General features: G+C 39.8%; 1 protein-coding gene across 2 annotated transcripts in view; it reads left to right on the top strand.

Annotated features, from left to right (window-relative positions):
- The window catches only part of ctnnbl1 (catenin, beta like 1), a 61,960-nt gene that overhangs the window by 23,534 nt on the left and 12,983 nt on the right, over positions 1-25,443 (top strand). For both annotated transcript variants that reach the window (XM_085781190.1, XM_085781191.1), the window contains exons 11-13: positions 2,178-2,359; positions 13,729-13,826; positions 15,683-15,763. In XM_085781190.1, coding sequence (XP_085637316.1) covers positions 2,178-2,359; positions 13,729-13,826; positions 15,683-15,763 — 361 coding nt within the window. The remainder of the gene's footprint in view (positions 1-2,177; positions 2,360-13,728; positions 13,827-15,682; positions 15,764-25,443) is intronic.

Consider the following 25,443-nt stretch of genomic DNA (forward strand, 5'->3'; position numbering starts at 1 on the left):
GTCGGGTCCTGGCTTCAACACCAGTGGGTCGGACCGGGTCACTTTTTAAATTTTCAGGCCCGTTGAGAACTCTAGTACAAATTAAGCAGCTTAGAAACTTCTCAAACAAGGTGGGCTTTAGGAGGTTTTGTACATTCACAAAAACTAGCAGAAAATAGAAAAAGGACCCAGCTTCTAATTGAGACCAGCTTTTATTTTCTCAAACCTGCAGCCAGACCTGGCCAGTATAGGGTGCCGGTGTCTATTTAAGACTTGGCTTTTATTTGAGAATACACGGTATTTAAGGTATTTTGGGCATTTCTAAATGTACATCTTTACCTTTAAGGACATGTTGCCCTTTTGCTCTTGGGGGTGGCCACTGATAGGACCCGCTTTTGAGTGACTCAGCCTCCTCTGGAATCTGAGTCTCATCAAAAACCAGCTGCTGTCATTGTAGCATCCACTAACATTGAAAATAGAGAAATAGAGTCCGCACACTAGATTCAGCTCCCGAATGTTTTAATGTGTCACCACATGTTACGTTTCCTGGGCCCGAAACGTAGCGACACACTAGTGACACTCACATTAAAACATTCGGGAGCTGAATCTAATGTTTCTCTATTTTTGATTCATTCTTCTTTGTGGTCCAGCACCTAGTTTTAATTTTTGAAGATAAGCATGTTTTGCGATTCTCTCCACTAACATCGACCTGCAATCCATTTTGGGGTGACAAAAGCGTGGTGAACAACACCAGGATGTTGAGTTAGGTCAGCTGTCTACCAATTGAACTGCCTAGTTTCCCTTCAGAAAGTACACCATGTACAGCCCACCCCCCCTCCCACTCCGGCCTCTCTTGCCGTCCATCATATATAATGTGTCTGTCTGGAGGACCAGACTCAACTGCCTGAAATATGTGTCCCTCCTCAGAGATAAACACTGTCATCTGTCATTGGTGGGAGCGGAGGAAGTGACACTGTGACAGACGGCTACATTTCTTAAGAGGAGGTGTGAAGTTCGCGGGGGTGGGGGGGGTGGAGGAGGCTGTGCTGTGGAAATAAAAAGCTGAACAGTTGGTCTCGTCATGGAGGTGCTTTGGTGAGAAACAGATGACGCTATTAATTTGCAAAGTCAATTATCGGACCAATTTCTTTGCTTGTTGAATCTTATTCATATTTTTTAGTCTTGATTTTAATATCATGTGGCTCATGATGAATATATTGTTCATTTCAGTTAATTTTAAGCTGTGCTCTCAACAGTGAACATTTGGGGACTTTTCTATGCCTCCGGCAGCTTTAGAAAAATTTGCGATGTATTTTAAATATTGATTGGATTCATTCAGGGTTGTCTGATGATCTGACAGCATCAACTCAGACTGATATTAGGTAATGCAAATTTTATGAGTGCAGATGTGTGTCATCTGCAGTGTTTGTTACATTGTCCTACAGCTACTTGTTGTGCTTCATATGTGACAATATTTCAGAAAATGTTACATTTTCACACAAACCAACAAGCAAAAATAACAACTGCAGCGGTGTCAGAGGCTTTAGGGATCCTGAAACAACAGGGAAACACAATAATGATAATGTACTGAGAAAAAGAAAGAGTGACAGGTTTCACTTAAAGCCAGGTGCTAAAAAGAAATCTTGGTTCAGCAAAGCAGTTCATGACGGGGGATGTGACGGCCATGCAAACACTAGATGAGTGAATATTAGACGACCTACACAAACAGGCAGAGGTGGAAGTGAGAGACATTTTTCTGACAACTGTTAGTAGAGTGCTGGCTATAGTGTTCATAGCTGCATAACTGTTGAATACCATCTTTGTTTCACCCATTATTTTGAGGACAAAGTTAAAATTGTAAGCGGCGGTGCGTGGCGCAGTGGTTAAAGCGGCCACCCCATGTAGAGGCTACAATCCTCAACGCAGGCGTCCCCGGTTCGAGTCCCGTGTCGGGCAGACCTTTCCTATCATTCCCCCTCTCTCTGCCTTCCCCTTTCCTGTCTATATCACTGTCTATCAAATAAAGGCAAAAAAGCCAAAAATATACTTTTAAAAAAGTTAAAATTGTAAAACTTATTCCTATTACAATGTGTAAAAATATAGACATGAAAATAACACAGTGTGAAAGGTCAAAATTGTTGCCTCCACTTCTTCATTTGACATGTGCTTCTTTATATCTGTTCCTCTCTTTTCTGCAGAGAAAAGAAAATGTCTCGAACCAGTGCAATGAAGGTCTTGGACCATGGGATGATTGGACCAGAGGGGGCAGATAACTGCCATAAATTTGTGGACATCTTGGGCTTGCGAACCATCTTCCCACTTTTCATGAAAACCCCCAAGAAGATGAGGAAAACTGGTGCTTCTGAGAAGGAGCATGAAGGTCAGTCACTAATACATTTCTTGCATGCAAGTGTGCTGGTTTGACTTGTTACAGTAGCTAGAGTCTCTGGGGTTGAGCAGTAAAGGCTGTGGTTAGATTTGTTCTTTTTTTTTGATCATGAAATGCTGCAGGAAATGGATTAAAGGAACAAACCAATGGAAACCAAACCACTGTGGTCACAGGACAACAGTTGTTGTGTGTGATAATGACAAATTTGAGATCATTGTAATTATTGATCTGTTTATATCTGTCGATAATGTCTAGCAACAAGAGGGACATTTATTTTCATGTTTTTAACTTCTTTTGCAAATTTGGCAAAACTGATTAGATATTGGTGGCTAAAGTTCAAGGTTACTGCGACCCTTACAAAACAGGATTTTGCCTTCATGAATGCAGTGGACTCAAGGATAAACTCGTTAGATTCATGGGTTCAACAGTCAAGAGTGTAGTGATCGCATAATCATAGTTTTTGGCCTTGTGGAAGTAATGCCTTGAAGGAATTTTCAATACATTTCATTCACTCAGAATCCAGAACAAACTGATTAGGCTTTGGTCGTCAAAAGTCCAGGTCACAGTGACCCCATATGATTCTGCATAAACAGATGATGTACTAGTCTGAGTTGTGGTGACAGACGAATGAGAAAGTCTTATTCTTATTCTTCTTATTCTATGAAATATAATCCAACAGGCCACGTTCAGGACCGAAAAATGGTTCAGATGAAGTAAATAGAGTATTTCAAATACGCAGCGTTTGAGTTCACTGTAAATCTATAAACACCCTGTTGTGAGCATTGGCCTTCTAACACACCAACACAGCCGCTTGCACATGAAGCTGAACAATATGCACAGAGTAAAGCACTGACAAGTATCAGTGGAGGGTGACAAGAACCACAATAATTAAATTGATCAGTCTGTTAACTCGTTATCTTGTGTCCATTTAAAGCTTCAGGGAGTTCAGTTGCCTTTTCATTTGCTATTGTCTTACTACAATGCACATTTTAATTTGTGTTATCTTAGGTTGCTTATATTGATCTCCCATATCATATCCAGTTGCCTGCATTTTCTGCTTGGATCCTACACACACTTTCTTTTCTGAGAGTCATAATCGTTGAGATTTTCATGCATTTAAAGATTTAATGTGGAGTTAATAATAAGACTTTGATCCAGCCAGAGGTGTTGATGGTGAACATGATCGATGGTGCTTAAGATACTTTTTGTAGCCACATTTGTTATGAGTGTTTGGTATTCGTCAGGTGAGAAAATGTCTACGTCACTAACTGCACTAATTGCAGTTATACTGATCATGGCAGAGACGTTAATTCTTCTCCTGCTTCTAGTTTTTCACAGCATGCACTAGTGCAGTCACACCCGTTTCCTGCAGACACTCTCAATCCTAATCTACTCATGTATCACGGTTTGCTGCCTCTTCGTCCTGTCAGTTTACTCTATCAATCTAGTCTTGATTGATTTTCCTGCCTGTGCTCTCAAACCTCTCTTGTTTCTGAGTGAGAGATAGGAAAGGCAAACAAGAGAGAGAGAGAGAGTGAGAGAGAGAGAGAGAGAGAGATAGGAAGATAGGGTGAGAGAGGACAAATCAGGGAAGAGACTGAGGGAAAAAGAGGTAGAAACCCTGTCCATCTCTGCTCTTTGTTTGATTACCTATGTCCAAAATGTGAAGCCCCTCCTCTCTCTTTGTCCATATTAATTAAGTTTGATACATCTGGTGAGGCCTCCCAACCCTGCAGAGGAGAATAAATTGTCTTCCTTGCTTCCTGTGTCACCGTCAGACTGGATGAATTAACCTTTGCACTTATTGAGCAGCAGGAGGAAGAGGAGGAAAGATAACCCATTGTAAAAGTTTAACCTTTCCCCCCCCCGTGTATGTTGGAGCCCTCGGCATGGCAGACACATACGTAAAAGTCACGCTAAAAAAAACAAAAAAACATGTGGAAATCCACCCTGAAGGTACCGTCTCCCTGTGAAGTGTGATCTAGATTTCTGTTTGTTCCTCAGCCTAAGCTGTATCCAGAAACCCAGGGTCTGATGATGTAGACTGTCATCATAAATGATAATGTTGATAACAGCTGGTAATTCAGGTCTCTAAAAACAAAAACAGAATGCATGCACACGTCTAATAAACCCAAATAAGAATATTCCTGCACTAACAGTGTTTATACTGTTTTCTTGTTATCTGGATTGGCTGTCTGTTTGACTGACTGAGTGATGAAGCCACTGAAGGGGCTTTCCATTTGAACTGCTTATAGGAAGAGTGACTGAGTTTGTATGAACATGTAATGCAGTGACACAGCAAGTGACAACTGAAAATGAGACTATGCACTAAAAATATTCAGCTATGACTAATTCTCCATACGTAACAGAGGGTATCAGAAATAAAAATCTGCCTCTAATAAAAGTCTGTTACGTTCTGGAGTTGAAGTGAGGTAAGTAAAGGATAATATACTGCTGATCCCACATGGAGGCTGTGAGCTGTGTGAGAGACAAAAAAGATAAATATTCTGTCATTTCTAACTTCCCCTAGAGTAAACAAAAATAAAAGCACAGCCTTTGTCTTTAATTTATATGTTTGTTGATTCTGTCAGATGACATTGAGGTTATAAAATCAGGATTTGACCATAGGTTGTGCAAACATAACCTGTGTTTGTTTTTTATGATTCTTTATATTAAGCACATTGAATAACTTGTATGATAATGTGCTATACAAATAAAATTGCCTTGCCTTGCCTACATTCAACCATATAAGTTAAAGGTTTTACCAACATACCATGCACACACATCTGTTCAGTCTGTGTCGGTCCAGCATTGCTCCACTGATTTGCAGCTATAGGCGTAATGGGATGCCTGTCATAATATAAGGTGTATTGAGTGAACCCTCCTTCTCACTAAGACTACTAATTGAAAATGTAGTGAATCAAGTGGTTCTCCAGAATAACACAATAACACAGTAGATTAATTAACTATCAGCTGCTTCAAACAAAGTAATTAGAAGGTAGGGGCCTCTCTGTCCTCCTATCCTTCGTGCTCTCTCTCTCTCTCACACACATTCATTCTCTAGCTCGCTTTATCATAAACCTTGGTGCAAAGATTGATCCCCGTAAAATCCTTTCTGCAATTGAAACAGTCCAAATGACCAGGGATTGCCAGGCCGTATTAGCATACAGAACCACATAATTAATAGAGACATTGTGAGTGGGTAGAAAAAAAATCTGAAAAAAAAAAAAAATCCAAGCAACAAATTACAATTCTCTTCTCATGAATATTCTTGTCACGACGCTGCCATTCACCTTGTTTTTAGGGTCTCAGTTTATTGGTGTATGTACTCTGTCATTACCAGTGAAATGAGATTGTATGATGGAAATTGGTGGCAGCCGGTTGTTATATTTAGATGGCTAATGATGCGAGTGAGTGTGAGAGGGAACAGAAGTAAACAGCTCATTTACATGGCAAGGCACAATAGTCATAGCTCCGTCTCCAGCTCACAAAAGTGTTTTCTTTGTGTGCTTGTGTGCACACGGGTGTTTGGTAGAGAGAAAGAGAGAGCACGGGGGGGAGACTGAGGGAGGGTACAGAAGTCTTTGTACACAAATTTTATTTTATTCACATTCCCCAATATCACAGATCACCTTCACATCAGCATGACAATGTTACAGTTTAATGACAAACACCACTTGGGATAACACAGAGCTACTTCTGGGTGCCACCAACTTGACCCACTTAACCCTTATCTAAACCATGAAGTGGTGGGAAGACAGCAGGCAAAACCAAGCACATCATTCACACACCTAGGAGAGGGACAGCTTGGACTTCTGAGACATCACAACTGTGAAATGTAATAAAGACAAAAGAGGAAGGATTTTATCTGCACTGGTGCATGGAGGAGTTGTGGGTACTTTTATTGGTTGGCAATTTATTCAAAATTGATGGTGCAAGTCACATGACCTGGCCTTGGCAATCACCCGACCTTAACCCAAGTACTGTAAGCCAATAGAGATGGTTAATGCTGAGTCAGACTGCAGAGTAAAAGAAAAGCAGCTAACAAGTGCTCAGTGTTGGAAAACCACTCCCAGTGACGACCTCCTGAAACTGGTTGAGAGAATGTGCAGAGCTGTCATCAAGGCAAAAAGTGGCTTCTGTGAAGAATCTGAAATCTAAAACATTTAGCATTTTTCATAGATTTGATCTCTTCTGCATCATTCTACAATCTAGAAAACAAGAAAAAATAAAGAATACACATTGAAGTACAGGGTATGCCCAAACCTTTGATGGGTAGTGTATCCGGAACATCTGGAATGGCCGCAGAGAGCCAGGAGAATGAACTATAATGTACATACTAGGTTTGAATTCAGTGAGGGAAGAATGGTACTTGAAATAATCAAGGAATAAGCCACTTGTTTGGAACCTTGTTTCACCAGAGAGCTCAAAGAGCATGGGGTATGAGGTTTAAAGAGATCAGGTATAATGAAGGCTGCCCATTTCTGATTTCTAAGTCTTACTGGACATGGCAAGAAAGTTAATGAATGGCTTCAGACTTCGGACTTTTTTACTGGTTGTGCTGGTGTTACCAAGTTGGTCAGTTGGTTTCTCTGTCTTGCCACAAAGCAAAATTATTTTTCTGAGTCTTATTATGCCATTCACACTGTTGGAGGTTGTGCATGCTACTCATGTTATTTGGTTTATGAGCAGTTTAAAAAAAAGAGATCTAAAATGGATGCTTTTATAAAAGTATTTTGCCAGCAAAGTTATGGCAGTTTCATGACAAAGATAAAACATGGACTTTTATCAGCCCATTACTTTATCACCAGTATTTCTCCTCTGATATTAACAAATGGAGATTTAGAAAGCATGACAACGCAGCCAAATATATGAGACTAGATAAGTGCCTGTAATAGAGGAACTTGGTTATCTGGGTTTAATGATGAAACTTTCATCACATATTTCAGTCAAAAGGAGAGAATCAAATACAAGTCTCATTTAATCATCTTGCGTGCCGGCAGCAGCGCCTTTGGCACAGATTGAGATTAGTGACATTTTACATGACACAAGTTTGATTATAATCTGTTTTGTCAGAGTCGTGCTGTGTAATCCTATTATTAGTGTATTTCTGAGGGAGAGATTTGCTGTTAGATCCTTGTGTAAAGACGCATCTAATTACCATCTTCTCGACGTTTGGTCTTTCCTCTGGTGGGATCATTGATCATGTTCCATCTCCCAAAAGTCATACTTTGATCAAATATGCTGCGGTATATTTAGATGTATATAAAAGATTTCGAAATGCTTAATATTCTGTCGAGGAAAGGACATACTCTGCATTGAGATATAATGCACCACACTCAGTATCAGGAGAAAAGTTAAAGATGAAACAGTTATGACCTTTTGAGTTTTTACTTTTCTTACAGTGTGTTATGAGGCTTTTATTTAAATAGTCACAAGGTACAAACTTTTTTGGCAAAACCGAGTTTTTTCATTTCTATGAAATGGCTTGTTGGGCTTCCTGACCTTACTTCTTAGACTTATTGACATCAAAAGCTCCTGCTACCCACCAGGAAGTTTGTTGCCCAGGTAAATTCTACTTTCAACTCTGCATTTGTCACGAGTTCGTAGTATTTTTTCTAACTAATCACCTACAGACTAGACAGTCTGCTTCCTGTTTACACTGGCTCACTGTGCACGTTGAGTGTATGTGTTTGCTGAAGTGAGTATGCATTTTAGGCCTGTTAGTATGGACACTCAGCCAAAGCTCTTGTCTGGACACAGAAAACATTGTTGTGTGGATGTAGCCTCAGATGCTGTTTGTTCACAGGGGTTATTTCTGTAGTTCAAGCTTTATGTAGCCAAACCAGGGGGTTTGGCTCACAGCCTGTCCATCTGCACTGCTATTGTGGATCTATGATATTTAACTGCATTGCTGGCAACCTGATCATAAATGCTTAAACGTTTGCCAGTTGATTGTGAAGTCTGGCTTTCTTTATGTTCCTCAGTTGTTTGTATTCCTATAATCCATAAGATAAAAGAAGAACAAGAATATTGCCGTACAAAGTCTTTGCAGACTGTCCAGTCACTTGATTTCAACATCGTTCTTCACATTCCTGCCTCCTCCCTCCTTCCTGTTGCCTGACAGAGGGTATGCTTGTTTTCCTGCTTCAGTCCAGCTTGTGAAGTTGGATCGGGTCATCTTCTAGATCGGACTCTAGCTCAGACCGATGGGGCAGATCTTAGGCTGTAACAGTCACAATTGTTCATTTACAGCAGGACACGGGTGGAAGTTAGTTCCAATTGTTGTTGCCAACAAGCTGACCAATCGGAACACACTGGGCTCTATTGGACAGATTATGTATAGTTGAAGCAAAGTTAAGTCAAGTAAATGTGTTTTAGTTGACGTAACGCTAAGAATGAAGCAAAGAACTTCTGTTTAATAACTTGAACCTTTTCACATCAGCCACCTGCAAGGTTTGGCAGTTTCTTAAAGTGGGACATATCTCAAAGTGAAACAAATTTGCAATATGCTATATGTTTCAAGAGACATATTAATAAAAACTGTAACTTCTTTTCTTGTATGAAGACCTAAAGGAATGTGTGGAAATTGGTCCCTCTGTGGTGATAGAGTCTCAGAAGGGATAAAATCTGTGACACTAGCCAATATAGACTTTTAGTGCATTTTGTACAGAATATGTGTTGCTTTATGTAGTGAACTGAACTTTACACTTAAAATCAAAATATTATGGTCAATGTTCTGCCCAACAGGAAGAACAGCATATTACTTTATATAGCGTGTGAATATGGAGAAATTATTTTTCTCCATAGGAACTTTAACAAAAACTTCTAAACTCGAACTCAATAACTTTTCTGGTTATTCACAGAGCTATTTTTGCTTAGATCAAGATCAAGCAAATTAGACAGATGAAAAAAGTGACAGTAGAATTAAAAATACAAAAGCACATAAGTCTTGACTCTTGTTCATAGTTAGTCTGCAGGAAACATCAATAATTGTCCATTCTTTATCAATATATTATAATAATATATAATATTCATCACATGAGAGGTTGTTGTGCACATTCTGTACAATTAAGTTTTTGTGTATATGAATTCAAGAAGAACGGTGCCTTTCCTTATTGTATCTGGCTGATGAATATAAAAAAGTACCCCCCAAAAATGGTTTTGTAATTGATACTTTTTCAGTGAAGTTCCATTGGGCATAACTGATAAGTAAACTTGTGTGTCATCTGCACAGCAGAGTTTTTTCCTATGCTATGGATCTATGCATGCTGGGCTCTGTGCCGTTTAAAGAGGAACTATGTGGAGGTTTGCACAACTGCTGGCACAGTAAACTGGGAGGTTGTGGATGTTTAAATCAATGACTAGTATGTTGGCTCCAATGGAAGCCTGTGTTAATGTGATATTCATGTCAGTGGCACAAGCGACAGGAGGTTTTTGTCATCATGTTATACAGTTGAGGACGAAATGATTTGCCCCCTATGAAAATTTCACTTTTTTGCAAATATTTATGTAAGTGCTGTTGAACAGAGCAAATCATTTTTTAACACAGTGTTCTCAAACATCATAGTTGTATTTTGGATACTTGCATTCATTTAAAGCAGAAGTAAGTGATATATTTGTGTTAATATAAGTCTTAAATAGTTATATCTTCCGACAGCAATCACTTACATGGAGTGTTTGGACCGAAACACGGGTCTGTCAGTCACTCTGCTCTGCTCTGAGCCCAGGAGAAAACTTTTCTCGTATCCTACAGTTTTTATCCAATGAGGAGAGAGAACGGCATGAAGGGCTGTGTGTGCAGCCAAGGGACGCCGTGAATGTGGTGACGTAGGGACAGGGACTGTTATGGTGCGTTCAAGGCAACTCGTAACTCGTGTTTTTCCGACCTGTGAAGTCGTACCAGTTCGATCTGGTACGAGTTCACGGGTCGGAAGTTTCGAGTGGCCGTTATAGTGACTTTCACAGGTAAAACAGGTCGGAAAAACACGAGTGGGTTGCCTGAAACGCTACAAAGTCGTAAGTTGTGACTTGAAGCTGTAATTTACGGTTTCAAAAGCCTGCCTGGAACGCAGCATTAGCCAAAACGACCGGATCGCTTACTTCTGCTTTAATTTGCTCACAGAAACAGAATTATTTCACAAAAACCAAAAACTACCAGGGTCAAAATTATTAGCCCCCCTGATGCTTATAGTCAGTTGTGTATCCTTTTTTGCTGGATAACAGTGTAGAGTTGTATGTTTTAGTTTTCAACAAGTCTCTGACGTGTCTCCTGTCCAATCCCAGTCCAATCGTCTTTGGGAAATCTCTCAAGCTCCTCCAGATTTGATGGTCTTCTGACGTGGACCTTGGTCTTCAGTCCACCGACAGATTTTCTATAGGATTCAAGTCAGGGCTATGTGTAGGCTAGTCAATAACATTCACTTTGGTCCTCTGGAGGTAGTTCTTCACTAGGAGTGAATGTTATTGACTGTCCTGAACAAAGCCACTTGAATCCCATTGAAAATATGTTTGGTGGACTCTGAAGACCAAGGTCCATGTCAGAAGGCCATCAAATCTGGAGGAGCTTGAGAGATTTCCCAAAGACGAATGGACTGGGATTCGACAGGAGATGTGTCAGAGACTTGTTGAAAACTAAAACATACAACTTTACGCTGTTATCCAGCAAAAAGGATACACAACTGATTATTTGGGGGTTAATAATTTTAACCCCGGTAGTTTTTGGTTTTTGTGAAATAATTACGTTTCTGTGTGCAAAATAAATGAATGCAAGTATCCAAAATACAACTATGATGTTTGAGAACACTGTGTTAAAAATTATTTGCTCTGTTTAACAGCACTTGGGCAAATATTTACAAAAAAGTGAAATTTTCGTAGATGGGCTAATAATTTCGTCCTCAATTCAATGCTCAATGATGGTGGTATCTTACCACAGACTACGGGGTTTGATTTACATTCGTAAGAGCACTTGTCTTTCTTGTGCACATCTTTATTCTTTATTATGCATTTGATTATCGCTGTTTTTAGTGACCCTTTCCCTGTTTTTTATTTGTTCCTTGTTTTTACTCTTGAGATTCAAGTGCAAAGGTGCACATGTAAATGAATTATTGATTTGTTACCTGTACTAAGGACAAATGAGGAAACAGTTTTTACTCAGCCTTGCCCTCTATCTTGTAGTTGCAATGTAATCCCGCTTCCACCCCTTCACAAACCTCCACGCAGCGGCCTGTGTTTGGTTTTTAAACTCTTTGGAGAGAAAGTTCCACAGCCAGCGATCAATAGCCTCCTCAGCAGGGCGTGGAGGTGGCGACATCAATTACCACTCGGATCAGGTTGATAAAGTAGTGTCCTTTCGGAAATAGCAGTTAGCCACATTGTCATTGTGTAAAGGAAATTTTGTTGTCTACATGAAAATAAAGGAACCTTGGACAAAACCTGAGCACACAGCATCAAACGCATGTAACGTCTGTCATACCAAAGTAAAGTCCATCTAGAGTGTTGTTCCATCTGCTGTCATAGGAAGTTTACCGTGACACACTATGTTTTTTTTTTGAACGCATCACAAACCATTATATGACTGAGTGATTTTAGCCCTAATTTGTGAAAATGTCTTTAGCTTTGTGACTATCTGGTCATAAACCAAAGTAAATAATGAAAACTGAGATATAACAAAGGTTATTATGTTTCAAATTTAGCAAGCCATGAGTGTCTGTGCCAAGTTTTGTGTAGATCCGTCCAGGTTTTATTCAAGACTTAGCATCCAAAGTGCCTTTAAGTTGTGCCAAATAACAGGAAAACAATCTACAAAATAGTATCCTTAATTTGAAAATTCCCTTTTGATGTGTAAATTAAGTAATAGCCTTTGTGTTATTTGGTCATTATTTAAGGTGTCTTTGGACTTAGACTTAGATACTTTATTGTCATTGTCATAATAACACAGTTTGCTAATAATAATAAGTAACCTTCTCAAAATGTATATTGTAATCATCAATATTTAATGTTATAGAAAAATTGAAACCACATTTCCAAGGACTTGAATTACATCTCTAATAATAATTGAAGGATTAAGTCTAATAGAAGGGTAAAATGAATGTTTCAAATAGGCATCTCTCTCTCTCTTTATCCAGGGCTTCATGCTCACTGAAAGAACAGTAATTATCAGAAATCACCAACGCTGGTGGGACACATTTCCTGTTGGACCCTCTTTTTAACAGAACCTACCCCCATTCAGTTTTGTCTGGTATTTCAGTGCATTTTCCTGTCCTTTTATGTGCCAGCAACCGTATTGGTATTATAGATGGATAATCTGTATATTCTGAGAGGTCTGACATAAGAGCAGGCTTTTAGTTTTGTCAGCGTCTTGTGGGCAAGGATGCTGTGGGTCGTAAGGGAGCGCACAAAGGGAGCTGACAGCAAACACGACCCCTTTTAAAAAGCAGAAATGGGATTGATTCCTGTACTCTTGTTGCTTAGCAACTGCAAAGCCTCGTTGAGAGAGAATATTGACCTCTTGTTGATAAAGTCCAATTACATTTTTTTCTCCACTCTGTATATCCACAGATTCTACAGTGTCATATTCCACTCCCCCCCAGTGTGTTTACAGTGTATTCTTCATTCAATATCATAGAGAGATATTATACTGTGTCTACTTGTCACCTACGGCTACAGCCTGTGAGTAAGAAAGTCTTCGAATAGGATATCACATCTGTCAAAGCATGAATTAGTCGACAAGGGCACTCAATGGGACTAACTCATTTTTGTAGCTAATTTAGTCAATTAACATGTTTTTAGACCTTCCCCTCATTAAATGGCCCTAGAGCTGCCACGGACAAATTTCTATCACCTCGAGAAATGTTATTCAGCCACAGCCAAAACCATTACACATGTTCCAGCACGCCTGAAAATGAAAATTGATTCCTTAATTTCATTAACATTTTCTCCTCCTCTTGTTCTGTGCACTCTCCGTAAGAGTATCCATGCTTAGCTGACTGCGTGCTATAATTGCAAATTATCAAGTGCTAATCGATTTGTTCTTTCACAAGGCTCTGGATGTGAGTGTGAATGAGCTCTGCGGTAATCAGTTTAAGACTATTTTCACCAAGGAACTCTAACAGCACATAGGTTAAAGCACATCACACCTGTTGGATTGTAGTTTACTGTAAAACACAATAAAATCTCCATTGAAGTGCTACCATGTAAGAGGCTCGTATACTGTCTTTGTCAGTATAGGATTTATTCTGTAAAGGTATTATACGTATAAACATCCCATGTGATAAAGTTAGACCATGAGGGAATCAAGTTGCTGTCTTGTTGATCTAAATGGGTGTTTTAGCTTCACTTATCACCTTTTCTCTCCCTAGAACACGTTTCCTCCATCATCGCCTCCATGCTGAGAAATCTCAAGTCCCAACAGAGAAGCAGACTTCTCAACAAGTTCACAGAAAATGACTGCGAGAAGGTCAGCTTCCTACATCCTCTTTTCCTCCTCTTTCTTCGTACTCCTCTTCTCTTCTTTGTTGCTACTCCTCTTGATTACCATCGGGCTTCTTCATCAGTAGACAATGATATTACAATATTATCTCTTACTGAAAAAACCCTTTTAATCTGTAAATCAAGGAAGAGGTTTCATGTTATTTGGTAAAATTTAAGCTCTCTTGTTGCTTAAAAAGCCCATAAAAGCCTAACAAAACCTTAACAAAAAATGTGCAAAAATCCAATAAGATAACACACATGTTATGTGTGATACAGATGTTGTGGCATTTGTTCATGCGACATAGATTTTAATTATGAATAGCCAGCAAATAATTATGTAGCAATTTAACATTCAACTAGTGTCAAAAATATATGAACTGCTCTCTGCACTTATTCCCTTGTGAGTTTTCCATGCAGCAAACACTATGTAGTGGGTGAGTGAACAAGTGGACAATAAAAACACAGCCATGTTGTTTAGCTGACATTCAGATTGTTACTTATTAAACCATGAAAATGTGACATTAATGATAATAATGCCATAGAATCAAATTCAGCAGTTGAAGCAACATTTTCTGACCCCCTACACCCAATTTTCTATCCAATGAGTGTTTTTTAAGCCAGTTTGTATACTATTTGCTCGTTCCAACTTCTAAAATATGAAGTTTGTTTCCTGTGTTTTATAACGTATGAGAGTAAATGTGCTGCTTTTTAACACTTATAGATAAACATAACTTTAAAGATGTTGCTTTGGGCTCTGGAAAGATATAATGGGCATATACCACTAGTTTTTTTTCATCAACTCTTAGCAGTGGATGCATTAATGGAGTCAAGTAAATGGCAGATGAATCGATAATATAAACTAAGTGAATGTTGTTGTTTTATCTTTCACAAATTAAGAAACCTCATTAACTATTTAAGATGGAATTAAGGCCTTGTGCAGCTTTCACATCTCAGTGTCTAATTCCATGTAGCTGAAACATGGGTAGAGATTGTTAATTGCTTTAAATTCTAATAATTTCATTTGATCGGGGCGTAATCCTTTGCATGATATTGTCTTCGTAATTGAACTGGACTGATATAAGAGATAGAACAAGAATGTTGCAGGAAAACGATGCTGTGACGTTACGTGTTAATTAGCTGTTGTGACGGTGCTCATTCTCCTTGTGCACGATTCCATCAAGGCCAAGTGCCTTGTGCACGCAGGCACATCAGAAGACACTGAGCCGACTCCATCTGACTATTTTTGTCAATCTTATTTTTACCCAAAGCTAGAGGCAGGAGTTTACAAGGTAGATTAAATTATCTCAGGTTCACATGCGGGTCACTCAATCAAGCGTCAGTGATTTCACTGCTCTGTACCTGTGTATACAGATTCCCACATGTTACCGACCTTGAGAGAGTGATTAAAACATCATGCTCCATTTTTTTCCCCAAATAACTCCCACTTCTCCTCTCACATACACACAAATGTCTCATATTCATTTGGTTGCTCAAGGCCATTTTAATAGGACACTTGACTTTTGATGTAGAAACTGCCTGTCATTGGCTTCATCCTGTCTCCTCTAGTTTTATCTCCATCATCCAGATCCTTTGTGGATTTGATAGTGTTTCATGATTGTTTATTTCTATAAATAAGCATATTGAAAAAAATTATTTATTAATGCATGATTAATAAAAACATAATTTGAACAAGGGTGAAATATTGATCCTCAAACATAATGACAAATAGGGAATACACAACCCATACTGCATTATTAAATCTGTGTTATCAGATTAGGTGCCGTGTGTCTGTTGCATCTCTCATTTGTCTCTTCGTCTGCCACCATTTCGCTCTGTCTTCAGGTTGATCGTCTGATGGAGCTGCATTTTAAGTACCTGGAGGCTGTTCAACAGGCTGACAAGAGGATCGAAGGAGAGAAACATGTAAGCAATCTTTCCCCTCCCTCCCTCCCTCTGTCCCCTGCGTCCTCCTCCCTGAGCTGTGCTTATATGCACGGGCTTCATATTAACCAGCTTGATGGATGGATGGACGTTTTTCACTTTGATTTATTGACCACAAATGACACGCCATCAAGGAATTATATCCAGCCAGAACATCATTAGAGAGGTAGTGATGCTCTGTAGTATATTCTTGGTATATTAGTATAAATGTATGAGTATCTGATCTGACCCTGACCTCCACAGGCCAGACCATAAAATCAGTTCTGCTTTATTAATAACAACATGCTGTGTTAAACTAATGATAGCAATTCATCATCAGTATCGATTTAGTTCCTTCCAAAAAGTCATTCAACACGAAATTTAAATTGTACTTGTGTGAATTCATCCATAAATTGGTGCCATACAACGTTGCAACAGCTTTTAATCTTAATAAACCTTTCGTTTTAATGTACTGTTTGGACGTGGTTACAGTTCAGTTGTAGTTGTTGTTGCTGTGTGGGAACATGCTCCATTTAACAATGGAGCAAAAAGTCTCCAGTGAGCACCAATACAAAAATAGGAACAATAAATATTAGAATGAAAAACAATGCTAATTTTACATTCTGCTGAGATTAGTACATAATGAATAAATTACTGTGCATGAGTCAGAGTGGCTGCTACAGAGACCATAGACAATATTTACTCAGGATTTATTTATGGCTTTTTCTTAGGAGCCAAAAAAAAACTTAATTATTGTGTTGTTTTTAAAGAAACTCTGCCACATGACTTATGTTACTAAAATGGCCAAAAAGGGTGTTGTGTTGTCAAAATGTATAGCAATGTCCCAATGCAGCGGATTTATCTCTGCTGCAGAGATTATGTCTCCAATCAAACATCCAGCAAAAGTTAAATCTAAAGCACTGTTTCTGTTGGACAAATGCAGCGAGTGACTTGAGACAATAGCTGGATGGACAGAGGACCAACTCAGCACAGCAGCACCAGAGCAACAATGGAGCAACTTCTTATTTTTCATACAATTCAATGTCACTATTTCCCACAGGTCACCACTACCGTTGCTGTGATATAAATCGAGTGGCCAGTAATGGTTTCTAAATACAGAAGTTCATACTTTCTATTTACAGGAATGATAGCGTCATAATCTTCCACTGATTTTTCATAACTTCATCACTAATCTTCCTGGTGAGCTGGCAACATCTGGCTTTTTAACAGGTGTTTCCTCACACACCATCGTCCTCCTGAGCACTTACTGTAATTTTCTCCTAAAGCGATATTCCAACTCCATTGGCAGAAAACCATTTTATTTTTGTGAACAGTTAGGTCCCAGCACAACACACACATCAGATCGTACTCTAAAACGTATGAATTTTTTATATATCAGTCTGACGCATCTGTTGCAGTAACACAAATACGTAGTCCTCATTTTCATTTGCAACAGGCTCAGTAAATAAATAATAATAATAAAAAGAGTTATCATCAGTCATGTTACAAAATTCACATTTGATTTGCTGGATGATGTCACATCTGGAGCTGCAACGATTTAATTGATCCGGTGATGAACAGAACATTTACTCTGATGATTGGTTCTTGTCTTGAACATTTGATTCTTTTCTTTTATGTACATAATGGTAAAGTGAACATTTTTAGGCTTTGGTAAAATAGTACTGATATCTTTTATTTAATTGAGAAAATAATGAGCGGAGCTTTTTTTTTCCTTTTCTTTTCTTATTTGACATCATTATGCTGATCTGATATCACTCTGAACACAGCTACAAACCAAGGTTAGTTTGATTTCCAGTGCAGCTCTCATTATTATTGTGCTGGTTAGCACTCAACAAAACACGGTCCGGAGAAAAGGTCCGTCCCCTTTAGTCACATTTAGAGTAGTAGTGGGTCTTGTGAACAGCTGTTCAATGAGACAAATTAAGCAGCTGAGCAAAGAGGTGACAATATAATCAGTTTGTTGTGGCCACTGCTCTGATGACAAAGAGAAACTAGCTCTAGAAATAAGTTAATATTTTTGGAAAATGAGTTCTTGGGGCTTGACTTGGGTCAATTTTTTTTCTATAAACCTTAAATTGACCTGCAGATGAACGGATACAACAGAAACAATAACCTTCCAGTACTATTGTCTGCAAATGGGAAAAACACAGACTCCAATTCCACTGCACATTTGTGGATTTCATTATCACTTGCTAGATAAAAGAAATTCAAATTGCATTACAGATGCTCAGATATCAACAAGGATCCCTGTTATAAAGGGTTGGGGGAGGGGGTGTCGTCCCCTTTTTGGGAGATAAGATGTGCAGTTCCACACAGTGTCACATCCAAAGCCCAAAAGAAAAAGACAAAAACCTCACCGTCCAGCTGATAACAATATGACAGTTTACAGAGGAATGGAAAAGTTGATAGCAGTGTGTGAGGGCCATATTGAGCTGTGTGTGTGTGTGTGTGCCAGAGTGTTGAGCTGTGGGCTAGACAGACCGATGGAAGGACCCAGATAGACGATACGTGGCCAGGCAGGGGGATAATGGCTTCAACAGAGAGAGAAAGAGCATCTAAGAAAAAAAAAAAGGCAGAGAGAGATACCGTAAATATCAGGACAGGAACTGCAGTCATGAGAGGAGGAGTGGATTTTTAAAAAGGGAAAAGCAAGAAAAAGGAAGAGAGAGGGATTTCAAGTGAAAGAGGGAATTATGGGGTGGAGGGAGGTATGGATGGAGACGGATAAGTGTGAGATTTCTATCTGGAGATGACAGAAGATTAATTTCTCCGACAGACTTCATGGTGGGATCTTCAAGAAAAGGCCAGACTGTTTGACTTTTTTTTCTCCCTCCCCTCCCCCTCTTTTTTCTCCCACCGTCTCCCTCCTTCCGCTGCTCTCTCGCCTCTTCCTCCAGGATGAGGCAGAGTATGACTTTGTGATAACCTGGCGATAAGAAACCTCATCTGCGTGTGCCACTATCTTTTGAAGCCACACAGTTTAGCTTTCCCCAGGTCACAGCTGCTCTGTGAGCCGCCACACACATGTGAACTGATAAAAAAAACCTGTTTGTGGCAAAGCAACACTGTTCTATTCATTATAGACTAAAAAAAACACTTAATAATTTGACCACCCACTGTTCCTAGCTCTGGACTTGAAAAGAACTTCCAGACCTCTGGCATTATGAAAAGTGTTATAGATAAAAAATAATCCTGCAACACTCTACAGAACCTTCTGACGTATGAATAATGTAATACATACTTTAATTCCTAGCATCGAAATTTGCTGCACTGATTTATCGAGTATAATGTTTTAATTTCACTTAAAAGTAACTATGTTGTGCTGCCGTGACTGAGGAGTTAGAGCAGATTGTCCACTAATCGGATTTCGTAGTGTCCTTGGGCAAGATACTGAAGTCCATCTGCCCTCTGTGTATTATTGGTGTGTGGTAAAGAAAAAATAAAGTCTTTATGTAATAATGTGGAAATATGAGTGTGAATGGGTGAATGTGCCCTCTACAGTGAAGCACTTTGAGTGGTTCATGCAAGCGCCGTCGTTTTACCTTTCCATACAGATTATGTAGCCTACACTTGACGCAAGATGTCACCAGGATTTCAATACTTTTATTTTGCCACATAGCAAAATAATCATTAAAGCAGAAATAAGCGGAATGTTTGTGTTAATATAAGTCTTAAATAGTTCTATCTTCCGACAGCAATCACTTATATAGAGTGTTTGGTCTGAAACACGGGTCTGTCAGTCACTCTGCTCTGCTGTAAGCCGAGGAGAAAACTTTCCTTGTATCCTACAACCTTTATCCAATGAGGAGAGAGAACGGCATAAAGGGGCGGTCCTCTGTGTGTGTGCAGCCAAGGGATGCGCGTGAATGTGGTGACGTAGGGACGAGGGCGGGGACTGCTAACTCCATCTGCTGACAGGAAGTTAGACAAAATGACCGGATTGCTTACTTCTGCTTTAACTGAGAAAGAGAATAAGTTAGATTCCTTTAAAGACCAAGTGATTAATTTTATTTTCTGTGCAACACTAGCTGCAATACTAATAAAAGTAAACACATAGTTTTCTACAACGCATCATGTCGGCTGTTTGGCTCATCATTTGGTCGATTCTGGAAACGGCAAACGTTCAAGATCAACTGAACTAAATTTGGCTTTGCATTTGAAACTGCATGATGGCAGGTGAGTATTATTAAAATTTGAATGGCACTACTACTTAGTGCGGCTTATCAGTCTTGCAGCAATGCTCACCACTACTTTTCATAGCTTTCTAAAAGAGAAAATAAGATAAGCTGAGAACAGAAATAATGCTTTATGCCCTCAAACATCCAGGAAAAACAAACCTTGTTTACACACTTATTTTTGTAAAAACAGAAACATGAAACAAATTTAATAACCAATGATTTACTGCTGAACTTAAATTTGATATGAATATTAGGCAGTGTTTACTGTGCGGTAGTCTACCAGCAGCTTAAACACTAAAAGATCAGAGTCTGAACAACACAAGTTGTGCACTGTACGCTGTGCAGAATGTAGCATTCATCCTGGTCCCTGGTCAGGTCAGGAATAATTTGTGTAGCTGAGAGATGGTTGCATGTACAGTATCTAGTAAAGTGAAAGTATTAAATCTGATCTGGATTAAAGGGAATTGAAATGACAGGTGTGTATGGCGGTGATGGTAACCTTCAGCGTCCGAATGTGTTAGCATCCTGACTAATGTTGACGCTGAGTTCAGCTTTCTACCGTCTGCTTACATGAGTGATTTTAAAGACAAATACTCTAATCTGAGCAGTGGTTTCTCATCCAGGCTGTGAAATAAGTGTACTGTGTGTGTCCTGTTCAGCTCAGCAGATAAAGCAGAATCTGTGGCTTTCTTCCTGCTACAACCCTAAAACTGAAACAACCGGATGGTATTTTGGGACTGTGCAAATCAAAGCTTCCACCAAATGTCACATGTTACGTTAAATAACGCGATAACAACGCCAACCCAGTTCTGTCCAGCGCCTCAGCTGAGGCGGCGGCGGCCGTCAGCAGCAGCAGCAGCAGCAGCAGCAGCGGTGGCGTTTTATCTCTCTCTCTCTCCCTCTCTCGTGCCTTTTGGTTTCCCCCAGTTAAGCCTGTTTTTAAGGGGCGGTAAGCAAAATGTTTTTCCTCTGCAACATATTATCCACAGATTTCTCTGTAGGATAGTGGGGAAAAAAAGCTGCTGCTGCTTTTTCTCTGCGTCTCGAGCCCAGTCCCTTTAATAAGCTGCTTATTTTCCTCCCACCTAGGTGTTTCTCTTCTCTCCACTCTTTCTATCCTTCTCACTCCCTTTCTCCTCCTTAAAGCGCCTCCTTAAAGCTGCTTTTTCCAGCCACCTATATTCCTCATTTATGACTTCCCTCCCTCGCCTCCTCTCTTTCTCTCATCTCTCTTTTCCCAACTTCCTCCTCCTCTTAATTTTCATATCCTTTCTGTCCTCTTTGTTGCATCTTCCCTATTTCCTTTTGTCGCCTTTGATCCATTCACTTGCTCCATTTCGTCTTTCTGCATCTTGTCATGCACCTTTCATCCTTCATCATCTGCTCCCTCCTCCTTCCTCCCTCCCTCCCTCCCTCCCTGTCCTTCCTTCGTCTTTCTCCTGTTTCTTCTCTCCTTCTTCCCGTCTAATGTTGCTGCTTTCACCTCACTAGACCTCGTCTCAGCTCTCAGCTTGTTGGTAACAGCTCTTGGAGATTGATGAAGCTCAGCAAAACATGGCTGAGGCCAACCTCAATACTGCAAAATGCACAGCAGAGTGCACTTCACTAGCACCTTAAAAACCCAGGTGCTCACTCTGTGTGTGTGTGTGTGTGTGTGTGTGTGTGTGTGTGTGTGTGTGTGTGTGTGTGCGCAGCAGAAATTGCCTGGTTTAGCATTGCTGACAGCATACCTTTTCAAATAAAGTCTACATAAAGTTTGGATTGGTTTTACACCTTGATGCGACATTATCCAGTTTTCCTAGGTCTTCCAAGAATGGATAAAATGTCTCTCTTTATTCTCTCTATTCTCTCTCTCTCTTTGTTATTTATCTTCCTCTCATCGTTGCTCTTTCTTGTCTGAGTTTCTCTCATCCATCATTTCTCCCGTCCAAACTCACCTTCACTCATTAGTTGAGGATGACTGTGTGTGTGATACACAGTGGTGCTAAGTGGTGCCGCTGTGAAATGTTGATCTAAAAACTCCAGCCAGGTTTATCAGTTTATGTCAATTAAAGAGCTTTTTCCTGGAGGCCGGGTTATTTATTCTTGAATCGCACTGAGATGCCTGAAAATTACTCAGTCCTCCTGTTTTTTTTTTCTAAACTTGAACTTAATCTAACTTATTTCCTACAAATTACATTCACATGCATCTAATTTGTAGTGGCTAAGAAGTTTAAGAAGAAACCAAAATGTTATTTGTAACAGACAATTACATTATGAGGCATTAGTTGCGTTGCAGGGCAGGAAGCAGCATCGGGATGTTGTGGATTTAGGCTGTTTATTTTATTTGTTTGTTTACTTGTTGGGTAACAATTTATAACAACCTCACACTATTAATCAGTAGTTAAGCATTGTGAAATATTAACTTCATCTCTTATAAATCATTCTGCCCACATTGATACTTATTAGTATGTGATTTATAAACAATTATACATGCTTAAGCTCATCTATAATGTGTTTAATGTTTGTATTGTTGAACCTAATGACTGATGGATTCAGCATTTATTACTGAAGTATTATAGCAGTTACAAACCAGTTATTTAGAGAGTTGTCTGTGGTTCAGTACTAGTTAATTTGTTATGAATTGCAGTGTTTATAATAAGTGTTGGTTTGATTTAATCAATAGAATTGATTTATCACCTAGCTCAAGTACCAAGTACCTCCTTCCTCCTCTGCGCCCCACTTTGTGAAGCAAACGCTAATTGTTGATGCACCCTAAGGACAGGACTGTTGTTGTTCTTTTTTTTGGAGATTATCATAACTTGAAATCAGCACGTTGTCTCCCAGTCTCACTAAGTTCTTTTTTTCCTCAAACTTTACCTCATTATCAACCTCTGTGTCTCTGTTTTTAATGAGGATATCTAACCTCTCTCTTCTTGGTGTTTGCTTAAGCTTCATAAAGAGCATTACATCCTACACACACACACACGCACACACATAGAGTCACAGTGGGTTTCTGCAAAGTGCTGACAAAGAAATAACTTTAATTCTGCATCTAAGCATCCCAGCGGAAAAGAAAGCACATGAATAACAACCATCCACAAACACACACAGAGGAAAGACATAACGCATTTTCAAAACCGGATGCTTCATTAAGGAACACATACCAAGATAAAGGTTCTTGTTCAAAGGCGCACACTTTTTGAACACATGTCACACACACGTATGGTTTCCAGAACACATCATCAGCACTCGCAATACACACATGGCCTTACATAAATCATACACACCCCATCACACAAACACTTTTGCACAATGCAGCTGAGTTACAGTAGAGGGACCGAGAGTGAAAATCACTGCTTATTACTTTGTCTGTACTGTAGCCAGGCTGCCGGGCTCCCCTGAGGTTGCAGTAATTGACTTGTCCAATCCCTCCTTTAAACACGTTATTCTTTCTCTGCTTCTTCTACCCGCTGTTTGCCAGAGGGACTGAGCTGCCACACAAAAAGATATTGGCCGCAATGTCAAAACTCACAAATGGACAAAACTCTGCGGCTGTAATGAATACTGTCACGCAGCCCACATCCCATCGGGTTTTAATATCCCAAATATCTATTTCCACTCGTCACGATAATGAATATTTAATGCACTTATCATTGTTCAGAACCCTCCACTCTCTTTACACATTGAAAGGTCTGGCTTTTGATTTGTCATGCATGTTAAACATGTTTTTAACAATGAAGCTTCCTGGATGGTGCAGAACGTGATAAGACCTTATTCGAAAATGTTTGTCTTCTTTTTTCCCTTGATAAGTAGTGGAGGATGTAGTGCACATGTCAGGGGTTATAGAAGTAAATGTCTGGCGTTGACTAAGATTTACAATTGCAGCGACTAGGTATTCCCGATGTGTTACAGCTCGATAGGTCATCTTAATCCTCTCTGTGAGCCTCTGCAACCTATGGAGACCTATAACAGCCTTATCTCTCCAGGTTTGTGGATGCATTTACTGTACGTGTACAGCTGCAGAAGCATAAGCCCGGCTTCCACAGGTGATTTCTGTATGTAGAGCGATCTGATGCACTCAAGTGACAGAAAACACATTGTTTCCTAGAAAGTAAGGAGGATGGATTAAAAATGAATGTTTACAACATAAATTGTTAAGTTATGCAAGAGACAGTTTGGCATGAATGATCTTTCTTGACCTTGGAGACAGTTAAATGAAAGGGAACTGAACTGACCACTTAGTTGCTCTTTCCACGGCATCCCATTTTGTTTTGTTGTCATGACGGTTCAGTTTTGTCGTCATGCGACCATGAACTAGAGACGTTATTTTGGGAGTCCTGTTGGCCACAGGATTTCTATGGGATTCAATTTCACTATGAATCACGTGAGTAAAAAGTCAGTGGAAGCGTATGTAAAATAGCACTTTCTCTATTATGAATCAATGTAATCTTGTTAATTTTAAACATAGTGCCAGTCTTTCTGTTGTCCTGTCTGCTCTAATCGATGAAGAATGTGTATTGTGGATTGAGGACAGGCTTGTGATGATGGATGATGGTCTCGGATCATCAAATCACCTATAGCCCACGCCTTTGCAAATGTCAAGAGATATTTGGCTTCTTCTCACATTTTTGTCGTGGGAAAGGAACAGGACTCGAATGTTTGAGTGGGAATGGGATGGGACAGGAGTGTAAAAATCCACCCCCGTGTCACCGTCTACCACGAACAACAGCTGGGAGTAGGTCACAGTCATTGACCATGAATCAATGAAGAGTTGAAAAAGAGGCCAGAGACCATCGTTGAGCTAAGACATAGCTCAGAGAGGTCACAGTGGCTGATAGAAGTGTCATCAAATTGGCAGTAATTTGGTCATAGACCAAGGAATTGGATTAATAGAAGTTCTGACCTGATGATGGGACGAATGGAAAGTTGAGAGGTCACAGATGTCTTTACAGTTCATCCAGAGGAAAACATGAACGCACCACGTTAAGTGGGGATCCAGCAGTGTCCGCCAATCATTTGTGTGCAAGACATTTACGGAACCTCAGTAAATTGTAGGATTCATTTGAATGTGTTTTGGACACCACTGTGTATGATGGATGTTGACATTACTGCGTCGCCTTGACGTCTGAATGAATGTATTCACCTCTGATTGCGAACACACCTTGCTGTGGAGCATACTGTACTTCCTCTTATCTCTCTGCTACACACATCATAGACCAAGGCGCTGTCGCATTGTTTTCTGTGCTTGTGATAAAGTCCCACGTCCTCTGCAGCTGATAGGCTGACGGCTGTAATGGAAACCTGTGGATACGCAGTAATTGAGTTGTCCGAGAGCCTCCCAGAAAAAGCCTGCAGCTCTTTCTTTGCAGCGCCGACCAATGAGCAGTAATGAGGATGACAGGAAATAGCCAGTCGGCTTCTGGTGTGTGAAACAACGACAGGAGAAATGCAAACACAGCAAACACGGTGTGTGTGTGTGTGTGTGTGTGTGTTTTCACTCTC

Source organism: Trachurus japonicus, chromosome 7 (genome assembly GCF_045865225.1).
Source record: "Trachurus japonicus isolate A0001 chromosome 7, Traja_1.0".
NCBI lineage: Eukaryota > Metazoa > Chordata > Actinopteri > Carangiformes > Carangidae > Trachurus > Trachurus japonicus.